Below are 13304 nucleotides of genomic sequence, written 5' to 3'. Positions count from 1 at the left end.
GAAGGCTTTTTATGTATTGTGCTGTAGTCTCCAGCAGCCACAGTCTCCAGAGATACATAGAATATATTTTTTATTAAAGCAAAAGAAAACAAATTGGTAGAGAAGAAAGGGCAAAAATTCAACTGTAATGAAATATATTTATAAAGAAATAAAGGATAAAAAAAGAAAAATATCATTGTCTTCTAGCCCTTATATTACCAGAGAATGGAATTATACTATGAAATCTAAGCCTGATACATTTCTGTAGCAGAAGGAGTGATAAAACAAAGTAGGAAACTTTTTTTTGGCATTGACTTCCTCTAAATGACAAAGATTTGACATGGAATTGAGAATTTCACCCAAAATGTTGAGAAACTGATAAAAATTAAGAAATCAAAATGAATTTGGTTTGGTACAACTTCCTGCAGTGAGACCATACAACTTCTAAATCAACTGGAGTTAATCTTATGCACAGTGAACTGTGATTTTGTGCTTTCAGCTTCTACATGCTTTCAAAAGATATACCAACAATTTTCTTTTGACTCAGCTATTTTATGAAGGATCTAGGACAACAATCTTCATCTCAAAATGAGATATATTTAAAAAGCATAAACAGTGTAATGTGCCTAAGGATGCATAGACAGTTTGCTTTTATAATGATAATGTTTAACCGCGTTCCAGAGAAAACATGGAATTAGGGTTCTGGCTCAGTGATGCTGTTTAGCAGTCAGATTCCATTAGCTTCGAGGTGTCCCTTTTGACATACAGAAGTTCTTTGTAACACTGATCTAAGCTGTCTCTCTGATTTAGACAACCTCAGGGCCATAAATGCCAACTAAAATAATTTGATTCCAGCCTTCCTCTTACCAGTCACTAATATGACGTACTTTGACACTTTATGCCCTGGTCTATCAAAGATTCTTTGATGCTTTTCTCCATATTACATTACAGAGTGGCCTGCTCTTGCTCTTACATATTTAAGTTGTCATAGCAGGAAGGCTCACTAAATTAATGTGGTCTGTCATGATAATTAAGTTTCCTGAAGCACCTAGTTGGACAAATGGTACAAAACTTAATTCTCAGATGTCTTTAAAATAATTTGTCAGTATTCTGAATCACTACTTTCACTTTTTGGTGAATATTTATGTAGGCAAAGGTATTCTTGCAGGAATATTGGCAAGCTTTTCTAAGTATATGTATCTGGAAAAGCATCTGTGTTGGAACTGTTGTACAGCTTTGAAAGATCTCTATAGCTATGGGATACATTCAAATAAGCAAAAGAACACTGTAAAATTTTGGTGATAGATCACAGAACAAATAGTAAAATGGAAATAACTATGAAAACAAGCTGCTGACTTAAATATATTTGCACAAGTGATTCCTTAAGTAATTTGGAAAATCGAACATATTAATAAAAACCTGCAGTCAGATCATTCAGTCTAATAAAATGTAAATAGTGCCCTCACTTCAATTGAGTTTACTGATGTTCTCTGGGTAAAACTTCAGAGAAGGTCATCTTCAGCTTCCTCTTATATAGGATATTCACAATGAGCTATGGGTCGGATTCCTTTGTACTAAGGGACAGAAGTTACGTAGTGCATAGACAAAACATTGTTTACATTTGCGTATGTATGAAAGAAGGAGATAAATGAAGACATTTAAAATTTTATCTGTGACTTGATGTTGCAGAAATCTGTAATAAACTAGATAAGGCAACAATGACCTAGTTTTAAAAACATAAATTACAGTAGAATTATGTTGCTTTCTTTTTAATAGGTGGCATCGAGTAGCTATCAGTGTGGAGAAAAAAAGTGTTACAATGATTGTTGACTGTAACAAAAAAACAACAAAACCACTTGAAAGAAGTGACAAAACAGTTGTGGACACCAATGGCATCACTGTCTTTGGAACCAGGATTCTGGATGAAGAAGTTTTTGAGGTAAAAATCAATACTGAACAAATGGAATTGAGTGATTTTGTGTTGAGTGAACTGCTTAATGCAAATCAGAACTATTTTTTTTTTTTTAGGGTGAAAGCTGGTATAATATAGAAAACTAGATTTATAGAACCTGTTAGGATAGGCTGAAGTAAAAGAGAAATATAAAAGAGAATTGTTGCTGCTGTTGGAAGATATGCAATTTTCTACCCTTTAGCTTATGTTGTATCTGGAAGGGGCTTGGTTTTTTTGTCTTTCTGCCTAATATTAGAGATACCTGAGATATTTAGGGGAATTAATCTGGAAAGTAGAGTAGTATAATACTGAATCATTTTATTTCTGTCTCTCATAAACATTTAGAGATATTTGTGCATGTTAACAGTATTTTGGAGAAGGGCAGAAGGACCTGGAAAGTTTTATGTGTAATATGAATCCATTATATTGTTTATCCCACTTTATTACTCTTTCCAGTAACTGGAACATACTTTGGCAATAAGGACATATATGTTTCCATCACTTACTGGCCAAGAAGTACATATAGGAAGGGTAAAATGCCTCTGAGGAAGTATGTGACTGCCAGTCATGAGGCCTTTCTAGGTAGAATCCTAATGTCAACGATTATTTTTACAGGCTAATAATGAAACTTCTCTAAATCTACACTAATAAGGTTTGGGTTTTTTTGGTAATGTTCTTACACAACAGTCAAAACTGTCAAATTTAAATTAAAACTGAAAAATAAGAAAATGCAGATCAGTAGTTGACATACATCATACACAGAACATCTGTGTTCCATAAATGTCCAGAGTTGTAATCCTAGATTTATGCAGAGCATATGGTTGAGAAGCTGCATAGGGAGAGGAAATACAAATATTGAGTGTAACGCTGTGGCATTGTTATCTTTCATTTCCATGGAAGTGATGAAACTTGAGCTTTTTGAATGGGGTAATTTTTGGCACGATTTAATGGGTCAACCCATATGATATGTTTGTTATTCACAGCCTAATTTATCTGTAGTCCCCAATACAGTTTGTAAGTCTGAGGGACATTATTGAAGATGAATTCCACAGGTGCCTTATCTGGGGTGGGAGAAGGACTTTTGGTGTCCACGTGGGATAATTACTTTCAGTTTTCATTTGTATTTCTTTTTTTGGTCAGAAACCAAGTCCCACAGTATTTGGTAAGAAATTGTCAGAATATGTAAATGTTAATATACATAAGTAAAAAGAATTCAGAGAAAAAGCAATAGAAGTAGATAAGCTGATAATTTGTTAGTGTTTTACAAGTGATTTTAGATTCTAATACAAACTAAGGCAATGGGCCCTGGCTTGTTCTTGCAAAGTTTGTAACTATTTTAGAAGTTGTAGAGGAGGAAAGTGCACAGTAACTAAACACTGGTATTTGTTTTCCAATTCTAAATAAAGACCTGTCTGAAGTTACAGAGGTGCTGCAGTGATTGTACATAGCTCTTTGAAAATAAGTACAGTGGGTGATGATATGTGCATAAAGGAAGATACTTGTTTTAATCATTTGATTTAAATAACATGTTGAATAAAAGAGAAGCATGCTAGGGCCCTTTGACCTCTGAAGTTGTTGACATTTATATTATATGTCATCTATATTTTAAAGTTGTAAATATTAAATGCTCAAAAAAAAATTTGTTAAAGGGGGATTAATAACATTTCCACGGGAGTAAGAAGGAACGTAGACTATCTAAGGGGTAAATAAAATGATAGTTCTGAAAATTTCCTGTTATGTCAGCTTTCTGTCACAAAGTCTATTAGCCACTCGGAAAGAAAGATGAAACTGAGTCATGACAGTTGTATATACCATTCTCTCAACTCTTTCAAGCCCTGTAGAGGAAAAAGAGATGGGAAGGAATGTAGTAGAACTCAAATATTTTTTGGTTAGCAGATGTTGGAAGAGTTAGTAAGGCTGCATGAAGACATATTTAGCAAATTGAAATTGGCACTTAAAGAAGAATTAGCAGATTAATTAAAGAAACCCAAACAATAACCCTACATTTTTCTTGAAGTCAACACAGACGTGAAGATATAACTTAAACAGAATATGTTAGAATGACTGAAAAATACTTTTCTCTGAGGGTTTCTGGCATGTATCGAAGGATGAAAAAGGAAGCTAGTGATCTTCTGTCAGATTTTTCACTGAAGTCTCCTACACTGACATGGCAAGTCAGTGCTTCAGTTTCAGCTGAGACCCACTAAGAAGAAAGACAGCTTTGGGCCCATAAAAGAAACATGCAGCTGTCTGTAAAGTCAGTTTACAGGCTGAATCTTAACATTCAGCACTGAGAACAGCAACACTTCTATGATGTGTAGCATCACTGTACATTTCTGTATTCTTTCAGTGATTAGCTTTCCTTACTTAACTGATTGCACTCCTTTTCTCTTGCTTTATTCAGAGAAATCAGTCACATTCTTGTAAGGCTGCTCTTGTAATTGTGGGGGGTTTAGATTTAATCTGAAGTCTGTTACTTAAATTGGAAGTTTAGTCTTTTTTTCTTTTGGGATAAGTTTCTGCTTTCTCTTTTACTGTACCACGGGTACATCTATACCTACGTTCAGTTCTTAGCATCTTTAGCTAGAAATGTGCATGTTGAAATTAGAATGCCCTTAAATTTTAAACAAAGTACTGTACCATATACACTTTTAATGATGTGTCCTTCAAAGTCTGACCAAGCAAAACATAATTATTTTTTAGTTTGAGTTTTTCTACTCTCCAACCAGCATTCCTTCTGTTTTTTTAACCAGATTTTAACCATCCTTTAGCTACTCCTGCTACAATTTCTGAAGTTTGGGGCTGTTCCCTGAAGTTTGTCTCCTGCTTGAAAGTTTCCTGGTTGTGTTGTAAATATTCTGTTTATCTCATTCATGGTAGCACAGAGTGATGTTTGATGGTTCCATAGCTCTCTTTGGTAGTATTTCTGTGTTGTGAACCCTGGTATATCTTGAGACCACAAAAGGCACTGAAGAGACATGTAACCCAATGTGACTTACTCTATGTGCAGGAAATTCCAGAAATTAGCATATTTACGCATGACATTAGATTTGTATGTTTAAGACATAAAACTGTATAACAGACTTTTCATGTGACATTGGATGTCTTTATTAGCTTACATGTAGGAAGCACATTAAAAAGTACCTAAGTGTATAGTGACCTGCTGGAATTCACAGCACAGAGTGTGAGAAGGATTAATATTTTATGCATACATCACAAAGGCTATTTTATCTTGGGTAATAATGATGGGCTTCATTATAAGCCAGTGATCTGATCACAGGAATGGTGGAGTACCCTTCAGTCTCCTCAAACTGAATGGAAATTCAAAATGTAGAAGTAATGAACCTGTAGGTAAATATAATAAAATTCTAGGTTTCAGTGACCTACTAGTTGAGGATGCCAGGCTTCTGGTCCTGAACCCATTCATACAGCATAACACAACTGCACAAAAACCAGTTACATCATTAAGGTAATTCACTCCCATTGAAAGCAGAGTTCAGCACTGTCAGAATCAGAGCTGTAAACAATTAGATACATCATGTGTTCCTGTTCCCTTAGGGTGTACTTCTAAATCTCTGTGAATTCTGGTGTATGCACATGATTCAGAAATAGATATTATTATGTGGTATTATCCTGACCTCATGACAACTTGATTGTATCTTTGGAAAAAAGAATTACTTCTTCAGTCCTAATGCTCTAACATATTTGCATGGACCATTCATTTAGAATCCTCAAAACAAATATTGTTCCTATGAGGAATATTTCACACTTATTTTAAAACTGTAACATCACAATGGATCAAATATTCTTCTCTCTTTCTAACTGTTATTTTAAATTTGTAATACAACAAAATTTAATGAAATTGAATTCTTGGCTATTTTCTTCTTCCTGTTACTAATATTAACTTCTGTTTACTAAGCAGTTTTCCCACCTTTGTTCTGATTCTGGCAGTCTGACTGTTGCTAGCACAACAGTATCTTATAGTACACTGGGAAATGTTAAATGCATACATTTTAATCAGTTTGGTATGACTGCTTTGATATAACTTTCCTGTGCTGAAGATCAATAATTTCTGAGTAAGTAAGCACACTGGGTGTCTAAAGACCAGGTAGATCACCACTGAAAGAAGGAGAAGGCTGATTAATGTCCTAAGAGCATGCTAAATGACTACCTAATTTGATATTTTTTCTATATTCAACAAACAGGATGTTCCTTGGTAAGTTTACCTACTGGTGCTAAAGCTCAGAGGTGTTTTTTAATAGTGCTCTCAGAGAGATCTTCTGTTTTACCTTTAAAAGCATTTTCCAAACCTTGCGGGGGGGGAGGTTGGGGTAATATGAGGAAATTCCAATTTGGAGTTGCCTGCTGTTCATTCCTGAATATAAGTGTTAATCTGAGATTCTATGACATTGTGCTCAATTAATATGGAAATCAGTATGATGTCACAAACAAGATACTGAATACAAGCCAGCACTAAGCATCAGGTGCATAGAAATGCTTGAGGAGCTAATTGTAAACTATGAATGTGCCCTAAAATAGTGAAATTATGCTGTGCTGTCTAGAAACTGTATTATTACTAACTGCCAAATTATGGGACCTCAGTTTACACTGCTGAGTACTTACTTAAGTGGATCTGTTGATATCCGTGGGACTAAATGTAAATGCTTGTTTATTACAGACTGACACAGTATGCCTCAAATTTTTACAGGTGTCATTTGAAAGAAGGGTTGGTTTGTAAGTGCTTGCTGCAAGGAAGAGAATTCCTAAAATAGCATACAAAAATAATAATAAAAAAATTAATCAAATGCTGGTACATGGCACCTAGTAAAAGAATTTTGAATTGTATCCACTGAAATATGTTTGTAGCTCAAATGTTTGATAAATACCAGAGATCTTTTTATTCTTTGCCAGCTTTAAGGATTTGTCATTTCTCATTTAGTACTGTTGGTGTGAACAATATAACAGGTTTTTATAATCAGTATTTTATAATGAGTTAATAACTGAGTCTTTATGCAGAGACCTTTTTTCCTTCAAAACTCCCCACAGTCAGACCAATACAATGAATTTATAGGCACTGTGCTTTAAATCAGTATAACAAGACAAAACCTCATGTATATGACTCATTTAAAACCAATGAATGCTTTAACTGCACACAGTTTGAGATTAAATCCTTGTAGTAATCCTTTTTAATAAAGGGTTTAGATTTTGATACTAGGCATTAGCCCGTTTTCATGAAAAAAAGCTTTCATACACTCATAGCCTGAGTGAGCAGATGAAGACAGAGTGATAGTATCTTCGCAGCAATACGATTTATGCTACAGATGTCTTCAGATGAGTAACCATCACTAACAAACTAACTATCTGTAAGCACGGAAAGTCCGGTCTGCAAGTGCAGAAAGGCCATTCATTTGTGTGCATAATCCCTGAAGAAGTCAGTGGTAGCAGAATGGGTAGAGCTTTTACTGACCAACTAAAGTTGCTGTATGGCTAAAGTAGATTAGGGAAGCTAGCCCAAAGTAAAACTCCCCCAAAGGCAATAGTGTGAATGATGTGCCATCAGTATCCTCTGTTTTGTACTATCCTGTTGAGCTGCACTGCTAGCTAATGTACACATAACCAAAATTATTCCCAATATATGTCACCTTTAGTAATTCCTAGTGACCCACTAAATGTTTGGTGTCAGTCAGACTAAAAAAAAATAATGTTTAACATAGATGGACAGAAACAAAAAAATGGGATAGGTTCCAGGCAAAAATATTTAGAAGCAACCTTCTAGCTATCAACACCAGAGAAGTAGCCAACTTCCAACATTGAGAGGAAAATAATAAAAGAGAAAATAAAATAAAAGCAAAGCAAACAATTTTTCCATTTCAGAGGCACCTAATAAAAAAACCAGCATTTTTTTAAAAAGCTTTATATTTGGCTTGGTTTGTTTTGCCCCTTTTTTTTTCTTTTTTTTTTATCTGAAAGAATGGTGGTTTGGTGTTTGTTACTTTTTTATAGCATTTCCAAACTTATGCTTGATGAAGAAAAATAACTAATTGTTTCCCTTGTTTCCCTTCCTTATCTTTGAAAGCAGGAGGGAGGAGAAAAAGAAAGCAAAGCTCTGGTAATTCACTGGAGTTCAAGTTCATTTTTGAGGAATATTCCCAAGAAACAAAGGAATGGTTATCTGACTGAACTGTAATTACATTTAGAATTAACAACCTGGGCTCAAAAAATACTACTTGTTACATCAACTCCAGCAAATTTTACAGATAAAATTTATTATTATCACCTCATTTAATATTGTGTGTAATATGTTTAAGTTTTAAACAATAGCTGTAAACTAGGTTTTGAAGATAAATGACAATGTGAAAGATGTTCAGGTCTTTTACCAAGAAAATAGAATGCCTTTGGTCACACATACGTGTGTGTGTGTGTGCATGGGCATATGTGTATTATGTGCATGTGCTGTATATACAGGCATTGTAATAAAATCTAATTTCAGAGCCAAGGACTGCAATAGATTTGGTCTGTTAACAGTTTCATTGTTATAATTGGTATATCAACCTATTTCTTAACCAATCTGAATATATATTCCTATAACCGTGGAGTTTCAAAGAATCAAGAAAAGACATTGATTTCTATGGAGACTTTGACCTGTACAGAATTCTGCTTTCACAATTTATTGCTTTTACAGCGTTTCAGTCTGGCAGGCTCTAAATATCTTTCTCTAGCTATATTATGCAATGGGCCAGGGTTATGGAATATTGTATTAACGGCCCCTGGAATTCTTCTATCCCTCAAATCTTTGCAGGAAGATTAAATGAATTCTGCAGCAGGTTTTTCTAAATTCTGTAGTAGTAATATCCAGGCTGTCTAGACTTTTGTTCTTTGGAGTCTATAGTTGTACTGTCACATAACTAATTAAAGTTGGCATATATACACAGGTTAGAGTTTCTGCCGATCTACTGAAGAGTCCACTCTGTAATTCTTAGGCTTTAGCCATCATATTCTCCTGAGTTGATATAATGCTTAGCATTGGTTTTATTATGCTTTTTTTCCACTGTTTGGGTAGTCATCTTTAAAATCTAATTATTCTTATAGGCACGTAACAGGTACTCATTTAATTCAGAATCTGAATCAAAGTATGGTATTTTGCCAATACCAACCCACCCACTCTTGTTGTGGATAGTCTTTCCGAACCTTTAATATATGTTAGACATTTAAGTAATTGCTGCATTATTTTTCATTAATTTTTTTTTGTTGTTGTTACTACGCTGGAAAAAGAGCAATAAGCTTTCTCCTAATGAACCATTCTAGAAAATCTCATAATTTTACAGTAAGAAACAACAACTTGAATTCTCAACTCTGGTCCAGTCACATTATTATGTAGCATCCTAGTTCTGCAACTACCAAGATCACCTGTTCTAAGAATTTATTTTTTTTAAGTGTTTTGAATAATTTGGAAGTTTGCTTTTGTGGAGAGGGTCTTGCAGAGCTTCTGAAGTAATGCTTACCTGTTATTCCGTGGACAATGATCACTTTCACCTGGCAGGATTATTGTTTTATTAAGATTCTTATGGAAGTGATGTCCCAAAAACCTGTCTCTACAACTGAACTGTTTGAGGTTATTGTAGAACTAGGGAACTAGACTAAAAATTTTTTAATACTGGAAAAAACAGTAATTTCAGTACTGATTATTTCAGTACTGATTCCTTCAAATAGTGCCCTTACAGCCTTGTAAGGGTTCTTACTTCTGTCTTTTTAACAATTCTGGCAGTAGAGATGTGTTTTATCAATGGTAGAGACTTTAAGCTGATAAATAGACTATAAATGGACTACTTTATAGTTGTACTTCTCTAATACACTATATTTAGAAAGATTTAGTAAGATTACATAGTTAAAAGGAAAAAATAATGTTTCAAGTAGAGTGATAATATCAAAGGTTTTTTTATGTAGTTACTCTTAAGATAATAAGCAGCCATTAACATTTATTGCTTATAATAATAAAATAATTCATTCCTTACTTCTCAGGCCCTCAATGATTTACATCAGCGAGAAAATCTGACACCATATCTTGCTGGAGATTTTCCTTATTCCAATTTCTGCTGTAGAATCTAAGGCTCTAAAAAACTGGAACCAAATATAGTGATTACTACCATGATGCTAACTAAAACCATAATTACATCGAGAGAAAGTTAATACCATCAGGAACAGAACTTGGTAGTCTACTGCTTTCCTGCAAATTTAGTCTCTATTCTCCTTTTTTCTTAGTGAATGCTGTATTTTTTTCAGTGTTACAAACTTTTCATATCAAGAGGCTACATTTTCAGTGCTCATACCCCACCTTTAGCATTACACGTGTGCGAGGTGTGTTTTTCAACAAGTTCTGGAAGTGTACATTACACATAAACTTTCTTACTCTAGAATGGCACTGTGGAATGTTTGTGAGATTCACAGAGGAATTTTCAGTGAGTGATTTCACCACACACTTCTCATTCTTAGCTGGGCTGTTCCTCGTTGTAGAATAGTTGATGTGAATGAAAGTCTGTGCGGCTGTCTAATAGGCAGGCATTCAACTGATCCGAGCCTATTCTCCTTGTACCTCTGTAGCCTGGTTCTCCCTATTTGCTGTGGCATGCCACAAAGAAGCAAATGTTTCCTCAGGTCTAATTAACTCCTTTTAATAGCCTTGGAGGATTCTGCAAAGAGTAGTTATTTGGTACCTTTTAGGACAATGCTACATAAGTAATCCTTATGTACCATGTTTTTGTGCTAGACTTAACTGGTGGGCAAGATATTTTATGATTCTCGGACAGCTTTTTTCATCTAACTATGTGGCTGTTTCAAGAGTCTCTGTTTTAAATTATGAGCACATTCCCAAAATAGAGGAATTAGAATGTTCATAGACTTTTAACTATTTTTATTCAGTGTTGCAATGAATTACTCAACTGTGCATTTGACTTTGTGTTGGCTTTGACAACAACTTAGTGTTTATTTCAATAAAGTATTTGTGATCCAAACTAAATATTAAGACTGCTAATTGATCCATTCTACTTACAAGTGATACTTGTATGCTTAATGTTAGGTATGCTTGAATACTGTGCTGGATGCTCCCTTTCACCTCTGGCAACTAAGACAGAGACCTCTCTCCCAGTTGTCTCATTCTCATTTCTAATATGCAAGTAATACTAAATAGCTGATAAACACTGTTTAAATACATTGTATTAAGTGTTATCAAGGATAAAATTGTTATAAGGCAGCAGGTTTTTCTTCTTAAGGCCTAATAGGCTTTTAGTACTTTTTGAGGCAAGTTAAGCATGCACATTGTTATAAGTAATAAGACAAAAAAGTGCCTGTGTGTATATGTCTGATAACCTTACCACAAGTTCTCTGCCTCTGCCTTCTACTGTCATCCCACTTATCTGTGATAACAAATCATGTTGGAAGACTGGCTCAGCAGAGACATCAAACATTTGGCTTGTATAACACACTATATATCATCTATCAACTTTGGGAAATTTCCTGAGCAGTCTTTCCCAACAAAGGTGGTCATGACAATTTCACAGAGAAGGAAATAGAGCTAATCTATGTAGAAAGCTGCCTTTTGTACTTCTTTTTTTTTTCTCTATGCACTTTTCAGAGTACTTCAAGGATGCTTGGGTGTATTTGTAAGTTATACTCTGTTCTCCTGCCTTCTTCCTCATCTTTGCTCTCCCTTTCATCTTCATCATTCTATCCTGTGAGACTTCCTTCTTCCTTGCATTTTTCGTATAAGAATAATATTCTGCACATATTCATATATGTGCATATATACCTTAATGTTTGTTTAGAGACCAACTATTAGAATTGTTAATAACCTGTGACTCCATTTATCCATATATTCATTTAAAGTTCTTGGGACTTGTGCAGATAGATCCTTAAGTGCCTGATTTGTAAGTCAGGTCATGAAGTACAGCCCGATTAAGTCTTTGTAGTTTATTTGCAAAAAACTTGACTTTATAAAATTTATTTAAATTTCGCAATTAAAATCAAAGAATGTGTTTGTGAAGACTGAAGTCATTCTGTGAAAAATCCTCAAAGAGAAAAAGTGCAGAATTGTCCAACAGATACCTTAGTTATCATTCTAAGTCACAATAATTAAATCCTTAATAACGCCTGTGGAATTTCATGCACTGAGATGATTGACCTGATCTGAAATGAAAGCTTTTCTCTGACTGGTGAAACAGCACTGCCAGTACATATCAGAAAAATACTCAAGTCATTTAATTAGCAAAGGCAGATAAATAAAAACAAAAAATGAAAAAAGAAAAGCTGTAACTTACTGGAAATACTTTTATAGCAGATGTTGAAGGAAAAAGGAAAATCAACATTGAGAGGCCAAATGTAAAATCAGTCAGTAAACTTCTTACATGTAAATAGCCAGTAGCAATTTATGTATACTGTGCAAGACTTCTGAGAGCCTCCTTCTGTGTGGACCCATGACAGGCAGACAGGCGAGGTTGGGAAGTATAGTCAATGGATCAGGAACAGCTTTAACCAATTTAGGGACATTTAAGCCAAGTGGTAACAACATGCTGAGTGCTTCTTGCAAACACACAATCCAACAAAACTCAGTGCCAAAATTCCATGGCATTCAAGATCAGCACAAAACAAGCTCCAGAATACTGGCTATATTCCCTGACCTGGGTTCTCTTAGCATATCATACTAAACGGCAGTAGTTTCAGGAGCAGTTTTGGCATTACTCACACTAGCTGGCACAATGTATCCATGGTGATCTATATGGGCATCTCAGAAAGCCGTGTGTGTTCAGGGGCATATAGTAAGACAATGACCTGAGCTTGACAGAATGAAGACAGGGGTTCTACACATCCATCTCTAATGGTTGCTGCAAAAGCATTACCTCTTTTTTGTCTTCCAGTAGCTAATTCTCTCTACCTTATTCCTCTGCTTCACTTCGTTTTAATTTGGGTGGTGAAAGAGGAAGGGCAGGGCACTATAGAAACGCTTTGCTGGAGATAGGAGATGCATAGCCCAGGCTCACAATGACTGTACAAAACCCCTGAAAGCATCAGACTCTGGTGGAAGTAGTGTAAGGGATCAAAGGGGAAATTGCTCTGTATGTGTAGCAGGTTTTGTAGGAAGATGTCCAAATTGGGAAGCATTAGTGAGCTAAGGAAAATGAAAGAGACAGTCCAGAAATACTGGCAGGAGAGAAAACTGCTGCATTTGTAGTATTTCTGGAAGCTTAAAAAAATATATTCCAACTCTAAATTAATCTGAGACACACATGAGAGTGTAAAGTAAAATGAGTTGAGAGTATTGTAAAAGTCAGATTTATAATGCATAGCTGTTATGTGCTAAGAAAATAAGTATGTCATATTTTAT

General features: G+C 34.9%; 1 protein-coding gene across 4 annotated transcripts in view; it reads left to right on the top strand.

The window, feature by feature from the left end:
- Window positions 1-13304, top strand: part of COL11A1 (collagen type XI alpha 1 chain) — a 160294-nt gene that overhangs the window by 23400 nt on the left and 123590 nt on the right. For all 4 annotated transcript variants that reach the window (XM_056356276.1, XM_056356277.1, XM_056356278.1 and 1 more), the window contains exon 4: window positions 1756-1918. In XM_056356276.1, the coding sequence (XP_056212251.1) occupies window positions 1756-1918 (163 nt within the window). The remainder of the gene's footprint in view (window positions 1-1755; window positions 1919-13304) is intronic.

The sequence above is a fragment of the Falco biarmicus genome, chromosome 11 (assembly GCF_023638135.1).
Source record: "Falco biarmicus isolate bFalBia1 chromosome 11, bFalBia1.pri, whole genome shotgun sequence".
In the NCBI taxonomy this organism is placed as follows: Eukaryota; Metazoa; Chordata; class Aves; order Falconiformes; family Falconidae; genus Falco; species Falco biarmicus.
Note: the sequence above shows the minus strand (reverse complement) of the source record. Positions and strands in the feature narration are given on the sequence as shown.